The sequence below is a fragment of the Trichosurus vulpecula genome, chromosome 4 (assembly GCF_011100635.1).
Source record: "Trichosurus vulpecula isolate mTriVul1 chromosome 4, mTriVul1.pri, whole genome shotgun sequence".
NCBI lineage: Eukaryota > Metazoa > Chordata > Mammalia > Diprotodontia > Phalangeridae > Trichosurus > Trichosurus vulpecula.
In genome coordinates this window covers 124675616-124695352 of record NC_050576.1, presented here as the reverse complement: position 1 = coordinate 124695352, position 19737 = coordinate 124675616, and the positions used below count along the sequence as shown (strand labels likewise).

The window sequence follows — 19737 nt, the reverse complement described above, 5'->3', positions numbered from 1 at the left end:
TTTGCAAAGCCTTACACTGGGCCAGTATTGCCTGAGACAAGTAGCAATCTGCTGAAACTCCCAACCTGAAACAAACTGACAGACTCAGACTTGGGCCAGGAATTTGCAGAACTCAGACCAGAGCAGGGAACAGACTTCCCCCTGGATCACACTACTTTGAAAGCACTGAAAACTTGCAGGGCCCCATGTGGAGCTGTGAAAGTAGCAGATGGACATAAGAATTCAGAAACTCAGGCCAAACATCCCCTTCAGAAGTGGGCAGAGCCCGTATTAACATAGCCCAGCATTAACATAAAGTCCAAAGTCAAGAAGGAGGCTGGAAGAATGAGCAAAGAAAAAAGGAACTAAAAAATGTAGAGCTAATATGGTGACAGGGAAGCTCAAGACACAAACACAGAAGAAAAGAATGCCTTGAAAACTTTTACAAAGCCACAAATTAAAATGTAGCTGGGACACAAGCCCATTGAGAATTCCTAGAATAGTTAAAGCAAGAGTTAAGGAGCTAAAAATTTATTTTAAAAATCAGTTGAGAACAGTAGAGGAAAGCAGGGAAGAACAAGCTAGGGCTAGGGAAGAAAGATATTAAAATAGAATTAACAGCTTGGAAAAAGAGGTATAAAACCTCACTGAAGGAAATCTGAAGAAAAATAACTCCCCTTAGAAAATTAGAACTGGCCATTTGGAAGCTAATGGCTATGAGATATCAAGAAATAATAAAACAGGGGCAAAAAAACAAAAAGAAAGAAAGAAAACTTGAACTATCTCAAGAAAAGCAGTTGACCTGGAAAACAGAGGAAAAATAATTTAAGAACCACTGGACTTCCTGAAAGCCATGAACAGAAAAAGAACATAGTCATTACATTGCCAGTAATCATAGAAGAAAACTATCCTGATATCTTAGAACCAGAGTACAATGTAGAAATTGAAAGAATTCACCGGTCACCGCTTGACAGAAACACCGAAATGTAAACTCCCAGGAGTATTATAACCAAAATCCAGAACTCATAGGTCAAGGAAAAAATACTGTAAGCAACCAGAAAGAAAGATTTCAAATACCAAGGAGTCAGAATCAGGATCATACATGATTTAGCAGTCACCTGTATAAAAAAGCAGAGGACTTAGAATATGATATTTCAGAAGACAGGGGATCTAGTTTTACAACCAAAGATCATACCTAGCAAAAATGAGCATAATCATTCAGGGGGAAAAATGAATCTTTAATGAAATAGAGGATTTCAAGACATTCCTGATGAAAAGATCAGAGCTGAGTAGAAAATTTGACACATAAACACAGGAGTCAAGAGAGGCATAAAAGGCCAAAAACTCCAGATCCCTCAACTGTTTCTTATGTGGCATGAACTTGAGGCTCTTTACCAGCCTGATCAACCCATTCTAAACCCTCATCAGTGTAGCTTCTAAAAGATGGCACCCAAAACTAAACACACAACTCCAGGTGTGGTCTTATCAGGGTAGAATACAACAGCACTGTCGCAGACACACAGCCTCTTTTAGTGTGGCTACCACACCTTTGGCTTTTCTGATCAATAAGTCATTCGAGAGAAAGATAACTTCTGACTGGGCTCTTAGGCAAGGTTACAGGGAGGATATGGCATTTGAGCTGGGCCTTAATGTGTGTAGAAAGAAGAGTTAAATTTACAGAATCGTAGAATCTTGGACTTAGAAAGATTGTTCAGTAAGCCTTTTGTGCAGTGTGGAAATCCTAAACATCTTTGTCCTTTTTATAAAATCATCAAATACTTAACAAATAACTGTTTTCTGAATCTAATAGAGGGACTGTCACAACAACTAAAATTGTGGAAACTAGTACATTAGATAAAATTATTTCATTTCTTCCTCCTCCTTGAAGGCTACCGTGATGCCCAAACTGGATGGATCCAAATTGTAGAAGACCTTCATGAAAGAGAATCAGAAAAGATGGATTTTTCCCCTTTTGGAAATACACAAGGTCCAAGCAGAGTAGCTCAATTTCTTGTGATCTATGCTCCAAGAAGAGGGATTCTGGAAGTGTGGAGCACTCAGCAGGGCCCCAGAGTGGGAGCTTTTAATGTGGGGAAACATTGTAGGTGAGTAACACAACTTATTTTGCTGATTGAAAAGAAAGGAAAGAAATATTTTATTTTTTATTTTTTATATGATTTCTTGTTATGATCATCCCAGATTTTTTCTTTTTTAAAAAAATTTATTTTTAGGTTTCAGCATTTGTTTCCACAAGATTTTGAGTTACAAATTTTCTCCCCATCTCTACCCTCCCCACCACCCCAAGATGTCATGTATTCTGATTGCCCCTTTCCCCAGTCTGCCCTCCCTTCTATCAGCCAACTCCAGCCCCCATCCCTTTTCCTCTTACAGTCTTATAGGGCAAGATAGATTTCTGTACCCCATTGCCTGTATATCTTATTTCCCAGTTGCATGTAAAAACAACTTTTTCTTTTTGAACATTTGTTTTTAGAACTTTGAGTACCAAATTCTCTCTCTTCTTCCCTCCCTACCCACCCTCCTTAAGCAATTCAATATAAGTTATACATGTATCATGATGCAAAACACTTCCATAATAGTGATGTGGTGAAAGACTAACTCTATTTCCCTCCATCCTATCCTGTCCCCCTTTATCCAATTTTCTCCTTTGACCCTGTCCCTTTTCAAAAGTGTTTGCCTTTAACTACCTCCTCCCCAATCTGCCCTCCCTTCTATGATCCCTCCCTTTTATCTCCTTCCCCCCTACTTTCCTGTAGGGTAAAATACTCAATTGAGTGTGTGTTATTCTCTCCTTAAGCCAAATCTGATGAGAGCAAGATTTGCTCATTCTCTTTCACCTACCCCCTCTTCCTTTCCGTTATCACAGCTTTTTCTTGCCACTTTTATGTGAAATAATTTACCTCATTCTGTCTGTCCCTTTCTCCTTCTCCCAATATATTCCTCTCTCACTCCTTAATTTTACTTTTTTAGATATCATCCCTTCATATTCAACTCTCCCTGTGCCCTCTGTCTATATTCCCTTCAACTACCCTAATACTGAGAAAGGTCTCATGAATTACAAATATCTTTCCATGTAGGAATGTAAACAAAACAGTTCAACTTTAGTAAGTCCCTTATGATGTCTCTTTCCTGTTTACCTTTTTCATGCTTCTCTTGATTCTTGTATTTGAAAGTCAAATTTTCTATTCAGCTCTGGTCTTTTCGTTGAGAAAGTTTAAAAGTCCTCAATTTATTGAAAGTCTGTATTTTGCCTTGGAGCATTACAGTCAGTTTTGCTGGGTAGGCGATTCTTGGTTTTAATCCTAGCTTCTTTGATCTCCAGAATATTATATTCCAAGCCCTTTGATCCCTTAATCTAGAAGCTGCTAGATCTTGTGTTATCCTGACTTGTGTTTCCACAGTACTCAAATTGTTTCTTTCTGGCTGCTTGCATTATTTTCTCCTTGACCTGGGAGTTCTGGAATTTGGCAACAACATTCCTAGGAGTTTTCTTTTTGGGATCTTTTTCAAGAGGCGATCGGTGGATTCTTTCAATTTCTATTTTACCCTCTGGCTCTAGAATATCGGCAGTTTTCCTTCATAATTTCTTGAAAGATGATGTCTAGGCTCTTTTTTTGATCATGGCTTTCAGGTAGTCCAATAATTTTAAAATTATCTCTCCTGGATCTATTCTCCAGGTCATTGGTTTTTCCAATGAGATATTTCACATTGTCTTCCATTTTTTCATTCCTTTGGTTCTGTTTTATAATATCTTGATTTCTCATAAAGTCACTAGCTTCCACTTGCTCCAATCTAATTTTTAAGGTAGTATTTTTTTCAGTGGTCTTTTGGACCTCCTTTTCCAATTGGCTAATTCTTCCTTTCAAGGCATTCTTCTCCTCTTTGGCTTTTTGGAGCTCTTTTGCCATTTGGGTTAGTCTATTTTTTAAGGTGTTATTTTGTTCAGTATTTTTTTGGGTCTCTAGCAAGTTGTTGACTTGTTTTTCATGGTTTTCTCACATCACTCTCATTTCTCTTCCCTATTTTTCCTCTACTTCTCTTACTTGCTTTTCCAAATCCTTTTTGAGCTCTTCCATGGCCTAAGCCCAATTCATATCTTTCTTGGATGGTTTTGATGTAGGCTCTTTGACTTTGTTGACTTCTCCTGGCTGTATGTTTTGGTCTTCTTTGTCACCAAAGAAAGATTCTATAATGAGTCCTTTTTTGCTGCCTGCTCATTTTCCAAACCAGTTACTTGACTTTTGAACTCTTTGTCAAGGTATGACTGCTTTCAGAGTGGAGAGGGGTTTTGCGCTGCTGTTTTCAGAACTGCTTCTATTCTGAGGTGGTATGATGCTTCTCTCCTGGCCTATGCTCTGGTTTATGAGTTCAGGCACTCTTTTATGCCATGTAACCACCAGGAGGATTCCTCTCCACAGCCACCACAAAGCTCTGCCACGTCAGGACTCCTCCTCCACCAAGAACCACCCACTAAGACCATAACCCAGATCCAAGCAGGGCAGAGCAAGAGAACACTGCCTTAGCACCAGCAAAGAGATCCCTGCACTCCCACTCTGATCAGCCACCTTATTCCCCCCACTGTCTGTGGTCCTGGAGCTCTGGAAACAGCCACTGCAGCCACAGCTGCAGCCGCCTTTGCCTCCCTGGGGTCTAGGGCTGGACCACGCACTTCTCTCACCCGGGTCCAGCAGTTTTCCCAGTGACTTGCTCCATTGTCTTTGGCATTTATGGATTGAGAAGTCTGGGAAACTACCACAGCTCAACGATTCAGGGCCCTGAGGCCTGCTCTGCTGGTCTACTCGAGCCTGGTCTCTTCCCATGCAGCCCAAGCTGGGGTGTCCTCTGCTCCAAGCCCAGTGTGGTAGACCCTTCCCAGTGACCATCCAGGCCGTCTTGGGCTGGAGACTTATTTCACTCTTCATTTTGTGGGTTCTGTAGCTCCAGAATTTGTTTAGAGTCATTTTTTACAGGTGTTTGGAGGGATTTGGGGGAGAGCTCAAGGGAGTCCCTGTTTTCAAGCTGCCATCTTGACTCTGCCCCTGGAAAGAAATATTTTAAATTAAGAAATAAGCTAGAGTTATCCCTTTCATGTTGCAGATTTCCCCACTGAGGCTTCAGTATATGGCAGATTGGCACAAGAAATTAGATGAGAATTTTTGGGGAGTTTTGCAGAAGCTGCAGATGACAAGTGAAGGGCAGGAGACAACACAGAGTCCATGACCAAATATGCAACCCAAATTTTAATGTAAACTCCCCATAAAAGAAAAAGAAAAAATTCAGACTTCTTCTCTGGTACGAAGGGAGGGCCAAAAAATTTTATGCAGATTTTCTAAATCGTGGGGCTTCTGTGCACTAACCCCTGTGTCGTGGAAGAAAATACTGTACTTAACAATTTTCTTGAGGTAAGAGATGATGTTGATTCTTTAATACTGGGTCCCCAGTAAGTCTTTGGAAATGGATTGGTTGTTCTCACTGGCATTTTAGCCTGAGGTACATGGAAAATACCATGGCCAGAAGCTACTGCTGCCATCTCTTACTTTTTTCCCCCATGTGAATGGAAGCTTATTTTGTATTGGTGATTAGAATTCCATTAAGACTCTATAGGAGTTATGACCGGAATGGTCACTTGCAGCCATGCTGCTTTCATCATGCCTTTCTAGAATAACTTTTCAGTACAAAAGGTTTATATTGAGCACTTATTTTGATAGGTACCCCCAAATGCCAGCCCCACACTTTATACTTTGTGGGTGTTCAGTTGTTTGACAGGTTAGTTACAGAATAGCCAAGAAGGTAAACATAGTTGTTTGCATAGGGCTGGTTCAAATTTAAGTTCATTTATTAAGTTATCTAGAGTAGTGAAAGTTTTAGTGACTTGCCCAGGGGGATGCAGCTGATATTAATTATAAGTTGCCAAGAAAGTGCCAACTGCATTGGTAGAAGTAGTTTTTTTTTTTTATGCTGAAGTTTCCAGTGCTAATGAAATCACAGGTCCAGTTCATTTCCTTTCCCTTAGTCTCTGTCTTTCTTCTGTACTTCAGTTTCATTCTCTAAAATGCTATGAGGTATTGTTGGGCATCATCCAACAACCAGAATAGACTATGTGCCAAGCACTGTACTAGGTGCTGTGAATTCCAAAAAAAAAGGAAGAAAGAAAGATAGTCCTGGCTCTCAAGGAGGTTAAATTCTAATGAGGGAAGACAACATATGAAGGAAACCGAAAAGTTGATGGGGGGGGGTGAGGAATGATCCGTACTGTAGCATGGTAGGAAGACCTAGTCAGGAGGGCAGCCTGGAGTAGGGTGGAGATGCAGCTGGTGGAGGCATCTCTCCCAATATGGAGTTTCTGGGAAGAGGAAGAGACAACTGATTTCCAGGGTAAAGAGGTTTCCGTGGCATGGTAAGACCAGAGGTCAGGAGTTCAGCTTGAAGAGGAATGTTCCAGAATCACTGAATTTCAGAGCTGGAAGACAACCTGAGGTTTTCTTAAAATGTCTGACAATGTCACTACTTTACTCCAGGTGTTCTCTTTTACCTTCCTTTTTTTGTCATTTAAAGCTCTTCACAGTCTGACCTCTTTCTACTCTTTCAATCTTCTTATACTCAGCACCCCTACACACAAAGTATAATCTAGCCATGTTGCCCTATTTGCTGTTCTTCAGACATGGCATTCCATCTCTTCTCTCCGTACCTTTGTGTCATCTGTACCCCAGGCCTGAAATGCTCTTCAATCTTGTCTCTGCCCCTTAGAATCCTGGGCTTCCTTTAAGATTCAGCTCAAATGCTGCCTTCAGCAGATCTTCCTGGTTTTCCCATCTGCTAGAGCTGCCCCCCTCTAAGGTTACCTTTCTTTTATTCTATTTGTAATTTCCTAGCTGTCTTCACACCATGCATTCTGCTTTTGGTCTGTCGTTCTCATCTGCTTCCCACTAGAACCTTGGAGTCTGCTCATGAGTCCCCCAGCTCTAAAAGGGGACCTTTTGCCTTATCTTGCCAGGGCCCATTCTGGCCACATCCCGGCCATCTCCATTTCATGCTTTCTACTCTTCTGCCATTATCCTTATCTTCCAATTTTTTCCTTTAAATTTTTTTGCATTTCTTTTGGTACGTTTTAAGTTCCAAACTGTCTCCATCACTCCCCACCCCAAACTAGAGAAGGCTACATTTGACACAGAAATACACACACACACACACACACACACACACACACAAAAACCATACTTTGCATCCTTACCTTCTTCCCAAGGATTCTACCCTTGGATTACCTGGGTCTGATGGTGAAATTTTTCTTACCTTTTAGGGAGCCCGGGTTTCCAAGCCTCTTTCTAACCATCTCCACAATGTGCTGCCTTATTGTCCCCTCCCCTTTCTAGTACCTTTTATGTGTTTCCCCCGTTAGAAGATGTGCTCCTTGAAGGCAAGGACTTGCTTGCTTGTGTTTGTATCCTCAATGCTTGGCACATACTCAAAGCTTAAATGCTTGCTGTATCCATCTGTCTGTCTCTCTGTCCGTCTCATGTGTATGCCTATTTATTTTCAGGTTTCCCCTGTTCGAATGTGAGCTCCTTGAGGGCAGAAATTATTTTTGCCCTTTTTTTTTTTCTATTTCCAACACTTAGTATGATTCCTTGTGCCTAGTAAGCACTTAATAAATGCTTGTTGACTGATTGACATCAGAAACCAGTCCAACTCATCTGAAAAAGAATCCCTTCTACTTCATATCTAACAAGTGGTCATTCTAGCCATTACTTAAAGATGTCAAGTCATTAGGAATCGATTATCTACCAGGACAGCTCACTCTGCTTTTGGATAGCAGAGTGGTAGGAAATTTTTCTTTACATCAAGCTTGAATTTGCTCCTTTGCACCTTTTACCCATGTCTATGTCTATCATCTGGGGCAAGGCATATCAAATCTAATCCCTCTTCTGTATGATGGATCTTTAAATACTTATATTTCTCCTGGCCTCCTTTTCTCTGTCTTCCCCCTTCCTTTAAGCTTTCTCAACTTCCCTAGAATAAATAATCTCTGTTTTCTCAAATCTCTTTTCATATGGCGTGGACTTATGGTTCTTTAACATTTAGGGTGCCCGCCTGTGAACACAATCTCAAGCTATCTTTTTCTTGAAGTGTGCCACCCAGAACTGAACAGAATACTTCAGATGTGGTCTGACCAGGGCAGATTACTGCAGGACTGTCATCTCTTTGTTATTGGATACCATTGCTTCTCTCTTATTGTGTTATCTCTGATAATGTTAACTCTCTTGGCTGCCATATCATGATATTGACTCTTTGAGTTAGTAGGCCACAATTATTTCCAGGCATTGTTTTCTCCTTGTCCTGCCCCAATTCCCTAAACTTTGTAATCTCAAAGACTTATAGAATTTCAGCCTTTGGAAGAGATAGTCTAGCCCAACTCCTCCCAAAGCTTCCATTTAAAGAGTGGTCATAGAGATCAGTCAGCTGTTCATTTTCTACAAGCTGTCTTCCATGGACTGGTCTTCACCATACCCCTGTACTGGGTGTCCTCTACCCCTACCCTTTAAGCTATCTTCTGTGTGTTGTCTTCCTCTATTTGATCATAAGCAACTTGAGGCAAAGTACTTTCTCTTTCTTTTCTTATTTGTGACCCCAGCACTTAGCAGCACAGTGCTTGTCACAGCGTAAGTGCATACTTAGTGTTTCCTGACTCAGTCCTTCATCTTATGATTGAGAAACATGAAACTGAGACAAGTGAGCCAAGGTCACATGGCTCCTGTGTGTCAGAATTCAGGTCTTAAAACTCTCTACTTTAGACTGTTCTTAATACCGTGCTACTGTTGTTCTGAAAGATATTCAGGGAAAATTGTCTGTTTACTATGGAAAAGCCGATTGCATGTTTAACTCTAATTGAATTATGTATATTTTCTTTTTTTAGCTAATTTTTTAATGAAAATCAAATCCCTGTTGAATCCTGATGTCTCACTTTTTCTGATAGTAATCAATAACTGTAGAGTTGATTAATGCTTCTAAATAAATATTTTCCCAGACATCCTTAATTCTAACAAAAACATACTTTGGCAATTTTTCCTTTCTTCAGTGTATTTACAGTATTGGTATGTGGTTTCTGTAGGTTACTGTATCCTGGTTATAAAATAATGGGCTTAAATAATGTTACCAGTCAGAGTTGGCAGCCACAGACTTACCAGATCTGTCTTGTTGATCCAGTGTCTGGAAGCATAAAAACAGTTAATGTTCCTTTCCATTTAGCACTAAGGTAAGGTTTATTATCTCTTTTCTGTTGAATATGCCTCTGCAAACTCTTTTCTCTTAGCCAACAAAGAACTATTTTTTTCAGATTTAATTGATATCTTTAATAATGTCATACAAAATGTAAAAAAATTAAGAAAAAAGAGAAACTTTAAACCTTTTAGAAGTATCTAGGAAACGTCTTTCTTCTCCATTCTAAAATAAGTATTTATTTACTGTCTTAAGTGATAAGAAGAGTGAAAGAGCCAAAGATCTGCACTTAGTGAAGAAACTAGCAACTTTACTGAAAATGAAAACTCCAAATCTTGGTAAGTGTCTTTAAATAAAAATTACATTTTTGAATAGTTTGGATCATTTAAAAATCAGCAATAGAACCTAATGAGTACACTCCAAATCCTTAATGATTTATACATACATCTTAGAATTTATCTGTAAAATTGAACTGACTTATATTTGCATATAAGGAGTTTATTATAAAATTAAAAGAATAGTAGATAATCTAGAAACTCATAGAATAGCTGATATGTAATGTGAACTTTTGCAAAATGATAATTTAAAATTTGACTTTTCAGATCTAGTTGAAACTGAAGTGAAGGAATTGATTCTTGATATTAAGTATCCTGCAACCAAAAAACAGGTAAATACTTACACACATGTCTGTGATAAAAATCATCTCCCTTTTCTGCACCCTCATAGTCAGCATATTTCTCTTTCTGTGCCACTGCTTATCCTGTTCTTCCCATCCGCTTCTTCATGTATCTAAACCAAGTTCTTTAGCTTCATTGAACTTGTTACGTCATCTGTCTCCCTGAAATCTGCATTGTTCTCATCTTTTCAGTCTTTACTGACTAATCTGATAGATTTACTCAAATTGATATGTTAATAGGATAGGGAATAAACATACACCTTAACTTTTGCATATTATCTCTTTAGTGGATGCTAATAGTGGAAATTTTGAAAATAGGAGAAATTAGTTTTGCCTAGGCATCTAGGCAGGGCAGTAGATGGAGCATTGCGCCTGGAGTCAGGCAGATCTAAGTTCAGATTTGTCCTTGGATGATAGCTGTATGATCCTGGCCAAGTCATTTAATCTCTGCCTGCCTCAGTTTCCTTTTCTGAAAAATAGGGGGATAAGAGTAGCACCTACTTCACAGAGTTGTTGTGAGATTAAAATGAAATATGTTTAAGCTACTTAACATAGTGCTTGGCACATAATAGATGCTTAATAAATGTTTATTTCTTTCCCTTCCTGCTCCTCACTTCCTACTATTGTGGCCTGTGAATCTAACCAGTTCTAACTGGTGTCCATGATTAAAGTCTCACCCCATTTCAGTCCAAATTCCATTAAGCTGCAAAGGTGATTTTTCTGAAGCATAGATCTAACCATGTTACCCTCCTGCTTGGTGAATTGATTGGCTCACTATTATAGCCAGGTTCAAATAGAAACTTCTTTGGCATTTAGGCTCTTCATAACCTGGACCCTTTCTACCTTTCTAGGATTCTTAGACCTTGTTCTCTTTTATTTGCTCTACATTCTAGCAGCTGGCCTACTGTTGCAGTTCCATGAGCAAGACATTCTGTCTCCTTTCTCCATTCCTTAGCATTAGCTATACTCCACCCCTAGAATGTTTACTGACATCTTCAGAACTCAGCTCATATTCCACCTCTGTACAATGCTTTTCTTGATCCCCTTAGCAGCTGATGCCTTCCCCTCCAAGAGTGCTTTCTGTCTACTCTGTATATATCTTGCATCTACCTAGTTGTTTACATGTGTCCGCTTTTAGAATGTAACCTCCTCAAAGGCAGGGACTGGGTTTTTTGGCTTTTTTTTTTGTATCCCCAGGACTTAGCATTGTTCCTGACAAATGCTTGTTAAGAGACCATGATATCAGAAAGATGATGCCATGACTTGCAAGTGAATTGGATTTAAGTGAGAGAAGGCTATGCAAAGTCACCAGCCTTACTTTTCTCCTCCAGAGCCTTCTGGTTCCAGTGGCAAGCTATAAATCAGAATGACTGGAGATGGCCCAGGATGCAATGGGAGACCTTGGCCTTTTTAAGCTAGGGTCTTTCCAAGTTCTCACTTTGAGGCAATGCCCATTCAGTAATTAAGGCTGTTTAATAAGCGAGCCAAGAAATGGCCCTTTTAATTAAAAAAAAAATCAATCTAGGAGGGGAAGACCCTCGGAGTTTCTGGCCAAAAGAGATACAATTATCTCTGAGCCAGGAGGACCCAAAAAATAATCACTAAGTGGTGCTTGAGCAGGGACCTATTGTTGGCCAAACAATGAGAGCCCAGAGTGAATTGGGTTTAAGGCTTAGTAAATGCTTGTTGACTTCACTAGCCAGTCATATAAGAGTATTGCAATCAAAATTTAACTGTAACTTTGTGGCAGTATTTTTCTAATTATTGTTTCATATTTCCCTTTACTTCATTAGCAGCATAGGATTAACTGAACCTCTTCCTATTAAATATTTCCTTTTCTTTCTTCCATTCTAGCACTTTTCCTTGTGTTTTTTTTTTGTTCTTCATCTCAACCTTTTTTGTTGTCTGACCTTCAGATTTGTGCTTGTATTTTAATATAGCATGATGCATGATTTACTTGTACAAAGTTCTTCATGTGAACATCAGCAATTTAATAAATTAGTCTGATATTTATTAAATTGCCAATGTTAATATAAAAACATTTTATATAAACTAATCTTACCTTTAAATCTCAGTATTCTAAAAGTGTATCCCTAAATATAATGAAATGAAAATGATGGATTTTCTGGCTTCCTTGTCATTCAGTTGCTGAATTTTTTCCTTTGCCTAGGCTTTGGAAAGCATTTTAGCAAGTGAGCGTTTGCCATTTTCCTGCCTTAGAAACATCACTCAGACCTTGTTGGACACTTTAGCAAATCAAGGTAAAATGATAGTTCTCATTAATTAAAGGTTATGTTACAGCTACTATCCAATTTATAAAGAGCTTGGACATTTAAAATATATGCTTTTAATTGTAAAAAGATATTAAATATGCTTTTAATTGTAAAAAGATATTAAATGCTTACCTTAATGATTATGATATAAAATGTTATTAGTTTATCATCATCTTGGTTATCTATGAGTAATTGTGAATTATTTCCTAACTGATATAATTGAGAAGATTATAATTTGGTACATATTCCATTCCCATGATTTGGTAGAAAAATGAACTATATTTGCATTTAATAATAAACATTTATTAAGTGCCTACTATGTGCAGAGTACTATTCTAGGCATTCAAGGAAGGGGACCTAAAAAGTATAGATAAGGCTTGTAAACTTGGATCTTTCCTCTATAGTGTTTATTTTTTAATTGAAATGTAAGCTACATTCACCAATAAATATAATGCACAATAATGTATAAGCTTATAGGAAGTTGTATGCTTTTAGCACGAAGGAAAGATTAGTTTGCCATTTGTAGAAAGCTATACCAGCCTCCATATTGTTTCCCTAATTTAGTTTTATTTCGTGGAATAAGAGAAAGAATTATGTAGAGGGCTAAATCCTTTGGGTATAAATGTGGTTTGTGCAAAGCAGATGAATTGTACTTTGAATGGGAAGATGATGCTCATAACCTACTATCCATATTTACATAAGCTTTGAGTTACTTTTCTAATAATAGCAATTGTTTGTATAAACTATCCTTTTTCTTGTCATTTTCCTTGCAATCATTTTCATATATTTTTACTATTGTCAACTTTTAACAGTTTCTTCTAAGAAAGACAAACGAAAATTAGGCTGCATCCACATTTAATTTCTCTCACCAGCTGGCGACATAAATGCATTGCATGGAAGTTACAGTCCTGAACTAGAACCCCCTAAAGGGGCCAGTCCAGAACTGGCTCAGTTTGGGGGTTGCGGGTACAGAGTGATATGTCCCTTCCCAAGGGATGCCAATCAACTCTGATTGGTCAAAACACCAAGAGCTGGGCTATACTAAAATGAAGGTCTTTAGGGTAGTGACTTAGGTCACTTAATCTTGGTCAAAGAGACATCAATTACCTCATCTCCTGTCTTGACAATAGGGAGGAACCAGCCTTCTCCTAGATCTGTCTGAGCCACTTAGTGAGCAGGAATAGACCCATTTAGATTAGATCTTAATGTCCTCCTGAAGAAGAAACTACTAAGAAAAGGGGGTGGGAGCTCTGAGTCTCCCAGATAATGATTACTAAGGAAAATCATTTTTCACACTGTACATGTTAATTTTGGAATAATTCAGTGAAGTTTTTTCTTTGTATAAACTAAATAGCCTGTACAGGAGAAGATGTGACTATACGATTGTTAATACCATACTCTAGCTAAGTTAAAAAGAGCCTATGTAAGTCCTTAACATGAAGTAAATATTATATTAAAAATTGTCCTTGGTATAACTTTGCCTTTATAACTAGTAATGCCTTAATGTTTTCTTCTAGGCTTTGTGGTTTTTTTCCCCAGCTTAATTGCATATAAATTCTCCAGTTTAAAGTATGATTTTAAAGGTACCATAAATAATGGGTTAGGATATTCTCCATCAAATTACTTTTATCTTGAACTACTCTTAATTATTTCCCATTCTGAATTAATGTCCAAAGCTAACTTTTGGAATGAATTTCTCTAGTAAATTTAAATTATCATTTCCTTTATAAACATTTTATTTGCATTAACTTCTAAGGAATTCATTATTGTTTAAAATAAGATGTGCCTACAGTTATTTTTGTGCAAAGGTTTCATATTTGCTTTGGCAAAAAAAAAAAAAACCAAACCTGTAGCTAAATCCTATATTGTCATGACACATAATGATTATTGTTAAAAGTTTAAAACTACCTAAGTATTCTGACTGAAGCCTTGAATGAGAATTATAAATCTATTTCTGAGATACAGAAAATTGAATTTTATGCCTGAAGCTGTGATCATTTAGGATTAGAATGTTTTTAGTTTTTTGTTGTTTGTTGTATTTTTTGAAAAAATGAACAAGTTCAAAATTTTTTTTTCTTCAGTATTATATTTAAGACAAAAAATGAAATAGAGTTTGCTGAAAGATGCTAGAGATAATACATCATTTAATTAAAAAGAAAAGTCTGGTTGTCTTGACCTCTGCTAAATGCATTTTAGATGACTCGTGGTTCCAACTGACTACCACCGTAATAGAAGGAAATAGGAGAAATTGAGTGTCTCAGTGAGTGCGTTAGGGACCAGGGACAGAAGATAGTGTCCTTGTTTGGGGCCAGTCAGCTGATTTTTTAAAAGTATACATCATTTTTCAAATTTTCTTAATACTTAAATCACACAATAAAAATTTTTAAAACCTGTTATCAAGCTAATGATTTTCTTCACTTTTTTCTATGTGTCCTCCTAGTAGAAATCCTTTTCAGCTTAAGTGAGTAGGATACTTAGGCTGAGAAAATCTTTTCTTTCTTTTTCTACCCTGGATAAAACACCGTAATATAATCAGTCAGCAAATATTTATTAAGTCCCTACTACGTCCTGGACACTCTTAAGATACAAGTGTAAAGAATGAGACAAACTCCTATTCCAAGGTGCTCACATTCAGATGGGGGAAACAGAAGAACATGCAAATAAATACACAAATAAGTAGCATAAATATAGAATAAATAAATACAAATAAATGCAAATTTATTAAATACTAGGTAGTTTCAGAGAGAAGGCACTAGCAGATAGAGGGATTATGATAAGCTTTATGTAGAAGATGGTCACTAAGCTGTGTCTTAAAGGAAGAGAGGAATTCCTGTGAGGAAGAGTTTAGTAAAGAGTGAATGCCTTCTAGTCATATGAGATTGCCAGTGCAAAGACATGGAGGCACAACATGGTGTGTCATGTGTGAAGAAGAGAAGGGTGGCTATTTTGGCTGTGAGACTAAGTAGCAAGTAGAATGATATCTGGTCAGCCTGGAAATAATAGGGGTGGGGACAGGTTATTAAAGGGTTTCAAAAAGCTAAATAGAAGAATTTATATTTTATTCTAAAGTCACTGCAGTTGATTGAGTTAGGGAGTTATACATCAAAGAATGATGGAATGCAATATGAAAAGATTTAATTAGCAGAAAGATTTTAATAAGTTTGTTAAATATAGGTATTTAATTTGATTTTCTCTCTAATGCTTTAGAGCTTGAATGTGTTGATGAAGGACTGCTCCAGTTTTGTGACAACAAACTTAAATTACTCCATCTTTATGAGTCAGTCAATAAACTGAATTCGCTTGGATTGTATTCAGACACTTCATTCTCCAATAATGTGAGTAATCCTGAAATGTAGCTATGTAGGACGATTGAACACATAGATAGATGTTAAGACAATGTAGAGGCCAATCCTGTGTCTTTTGAAAATGGTAAAAGTAGAAACTGTGAACTACTTTATTTTGTTTTAAAAGAAGAGCATAAATTTATCTGTATTGAATTCTTATGTGACTGCTTTCAAAAGCATATGATGTTTTTATCCTAGACATTGTTTTCATTTTATCCAATAAAGTTTTATTATTACTCCATTTTTCCTCCTCAATGAACTTTTTATCTTACCTGAGTTCAGTTAATAAGGTTAGTTGTTAAAATCCAGCTTCCTCTCAGAGGTTTCTTCCATAAAATAGGTTAGTATCACCATATTGGTACAGCTTCAGTATCTTTAAAAGATATAGGAAAAACTTGACTTTGAGGAATTAAAGAGGTTAGTTTTCTCAATATTTTTAAAAATGAGAATTCAACCTATTTGGTTGGGCATTGTTTTGAATTCAGTTTTGTAAAATAGGTCAATGTAAATGAATGGTTTAAAATAATTATGAAATCTGTCTCTTAGTTTCCCTAATACATACTCAGTGGAAAATACCTTATATAATATTTGCTGCAGTCTGATATTTTCATTTGATTTTTTTTTATCAATCAAAAAGGCATTTATCGGGGCATATTTACTATGTGCCAGGCACTAGACTAATTTTAAGTGTCTTATTTTTTTTTCATAGACTTAAAAATAAATTGAGTTTTCTCTTAAATGAAATAGAGAGTAATAACCCTCAACTTTATCAGCCCCAGATTCCGTTGTGAAAACTTTGTACATTTTATCAACCTGTCTAAAGAGGTGTCAGGAAAATGAATTTATTAAGGTTTGTAAAGTCATTAATCCTTTAATATTTTGCATTAATACAATTAAATTACCTCCATGTTATAAAAGGCAGCCCTGGTTTTGAAGTATATATCTTTTCTTAAAGGAAAAAGACTTATTGGACAACAGAAACTCACTTTCATAGAAACAAACTGTCTACTGAATCACTTAACTTTTGTCTTTGATGTCACAGGTGATTTGTCTTGCTCTTTGCTTGAATATTGTAGTGTACTTATTGATACACAGTGCCTAGCATTGGAAATTGCAAGGCCATTTCTTCATTGTCTTGAATTTTGTACTGATGTTAGCAATGGTCAATAATAATATTCCACGGAAAAGGATCATCATGTCTCAGTGATCTCTACTTTATTATCTAGAAATTCCATAGATGCTTTGGTATCTGCCCTTTCATAGAAAACTAATTTCCTTAAAAATTTAACTGCTGCTTACTGATTACTTATTGCAGCAGTTTGACTTTGCAATTTCTGTTTATAAGAATGTTGCCAGTGTATAAATGCAGTGCATAAATATAGTAAGTAGGGTAAAAAAAAGTTCTTTTTGAAACTAATTGTGTTTTTAGCATTCTGGAGGGAATAAGACTATAGTCTAAATTGTTATTTGCTTTGATACTTTAGTGAATCTATAGTTTCATCAGTGCAGGTAGTTCCTCTACTTATTGGTTGCAATCTATTCATGCTTTTTCATCTGATATTATTTTTGCCCATGTTCTTCTATAACTCTTCCCTAGAGGGACCTATAAAAACATTCCCTGGGACTTTTAATATTCGGTGAATACCACCCATCCAGCCCTCAACTATCCATGTATAATGATACTTATTTTTACCAATTAAGGTAATATTTGTAAAGTGATTTGGCAAATCTTAAAGGGCTATATAAACACTAGCTATTATTATTGTCCCTTAGTCTTGCTGCATGATAAAGTTATGTCCTTTTTGAGTAATATATCATTAATGAAAGATACTGTACTATGTCTCATATATGTCATTGTGGGTTACTTTTTTTTTTGCAGCTGAATTTTTCTAGTTTATAAAGAATTCCCCCATGTTCTAGACCATTTTTATAACTGTATTACACATAAAAGTGAAATTTAGTGCCATCCCTATCTCTTTAGTTTACATGAATGCATTCTGTCATCTGTTGGAAATAGCACATAACTTTGACTACTACTGTTGTTTAAAAGTATGCTACATTTTGATCTTTCCTTAGAATAAAACAGAGTGGCCTCTAAAATACAATAAAAACCAAAATAATATAAATGGTTTCATTTAAATATTTATTTTCATTTGCATGATTTATATATGATAAATTTGTTATTCAAATAAGAATTTTTTCTTAATTTAAGAGTTTGGCTTTCTCATATAGGTCATTATACAGAATTTTGCAAGTTTCTGTCAAGTTTGGTGTATTTCAGTGATTCCTGAACTATAATTTTCCAGTTCTTCATTTAAGACTTGGGAGCCTCTGTTTCTTCAGTTATAAAGTGAGAGCTGCAGGAGATCAATTCTTAGTTCTCTTCCTGCTGTAGAAGTGTGTGTGTGTGTGTGTGTGTGTGTGTGTGTGTGTGTAAACTATAACAAGCTCTAGAGATCTAAAATATTCCCTATTGGAGTTCATATTCCCTTAGTGACATTTATAATTACTATATAAGAATAGCACATGCATACACACGTTCTCCTTCAGCTTAATCATTACTTGCCATAGTTCTTCAAAGGTCTAGTAGTTTGCCAGTGTGGTTACTCCCTTCAACCCATGCCAGTTGCTACTCCTTTATGGCTAGTTAATCTGTCTTTAAGAGTTGCTATGGTCAAGAAATTTTTTATCCCATTGCTAACTTGATGATCATCTTTTCCAAATTTACGTCAGTTGGTCGTTGGTCACCAGATTCGTTGTTTCTCACTGAGTCCATATTAAAGCCTTTTCAGTCTGGTAGGACCTGCCAGTTTATGTGCTGCTGGCATAACTTTTAAGAATTCAGTCATCCCTATATCATGATTAGCCATCAGAGTAGGACTCTTCCTTATGAAAATATATTTCCCTAATTTGGAAAATACTTGAATAGCAAAAGGACTGAAAACTACTTAATAACTGAAATGCTTCAAAGAACTGGTAAATTTTAACCCAGAGAAGACTTAAGGGCATGTTAGTTGTCTTCAGATGTTTCAAGCACTGCCACACAGAAGAAAAAACAAATTTATTCTCTGTAACCAGTGGGCAGAACTAGGCCCAATGAATAAAAGTTACCAAGAAAGCAGATTTTTGCTTAATATGAGGAAGAATTTCTTCCTAACAATTAGAAAACTATCCTAAAATAAAATGGGCAGCCTTAGGAGATTATGATCTCCTTTATATGGAGGTAATCCAGCAGAGAATGACTGCTAAGTCGTAGGAGATATTATACAGAAGATGAACGCTTTGGACAGAGTTTGGACAGAATGACCTTTGAGATTCCCTCCAAACCTATTTCTGTTATTATTAAGGGATCCTCCTAATTCTGTTTGGTTGTTTTTTTTTTTTTTTGCAGGAGGGAAGGCAGGGCAATTGGGGTTAAGTGACTTGCCCAAGGTCACACAGCTAGTAAGTGTGTCAGGTGTCTGAGGCAGGTTTTAAACTCAGGTCCTCCTGACTTCAGGGCTGGTGCTCTACTCACTTGCACCACCTAGCCGCCCCGATCCTCCTATTCTGTACATGTAAAGGATTTGGTTCCAAGATTTGTGCTGTACCTATGACCTCTTTAAATATTTGTGGTTCTTTCTGCTGTCTTTTTTTCTGAACACAGCAAAATTACACCAAATTGTGTTATATATTATACTGCATAACACTTTAAAATGTTCCATTTTCAATCATACTTCTATATCTAGTACTGAGAATTATAGAATTTTTTGTTGATGCTATTTTAAAGGTTTTGTAAAAATGGTTATGTTCTTTATTCCATGATTATAGCATTACTATCACATGATGTTGCCATGAAATGTAGTAAATTTGGAGCAAAATCATTAACAGATTATACATTAATGTTATTATAGCAATAAGCACATTTTTTTGCCTCTAATACAAAAAATCTTTCAATCCCATTTACAGGGGCTTGATAGGTAAGGCATATTTTTAGATGCAGTGTGGAAGAGTTATGACTTTGTATCTTTTGTCTTTTAGGAACTGGCTGTGTTGTTGAGGCTTGATGAAAAAGAACTGGTTAGGCTCCAGGCATTATTGGAGAACTATAAACAAGAGAATACCAGGACCACTGTCCGATTTGCTGATGATAAAGATGGTGCATTGCCTGTGACAACATTCCTGGAATATTTAGAATATGAGAAAGATATGATCAGTGTAAAGAAGATAAGTGAATTAGAATATGTGGCTTTAG

The 19737-nt window shown here is 36.7% G+C and overlaps 1 protein-coding gene across 1 annotated transcript in view; it reads left to right on the top strand.

The window, feature by feature from the left end:
• RAB3GAP2 (RAB3 GTPase activating non-catalytic protein subunit 2) overlaps positions 1 to 19737 on the top strand; it is a 132661-nt gene that overhangs the window by 71935 nt on the left and 40989 nt on the right. The window contains exons 14-20 of the mRNA XM_036754764.1: positions 1868 to 2084; positions 9104 to 9247; positions 9466 to 9548; positions 9813 to 9877; positions 12057 to 12147; positions 15367 to 15494; positions 19524 to 19737. Coding sequence (XP_036610659.1) covers positions 1868 to 2084; positions 9104 to 9247; positions 9466 to 9548; positions 9813 to 9877; positions 12057 to 12147; positions 15367 to 15494; positions 19524 to 19737 — 942 coding nt within the window. The remainder of the gene's footprint in view (positions 1 to 1867; positions 2085 to 9103; positions 9248 to 9465; positions 9549 to 9812; positions 9878 to 12056; positions 12148 to 15366; positions 15495 to 19523) is intronic.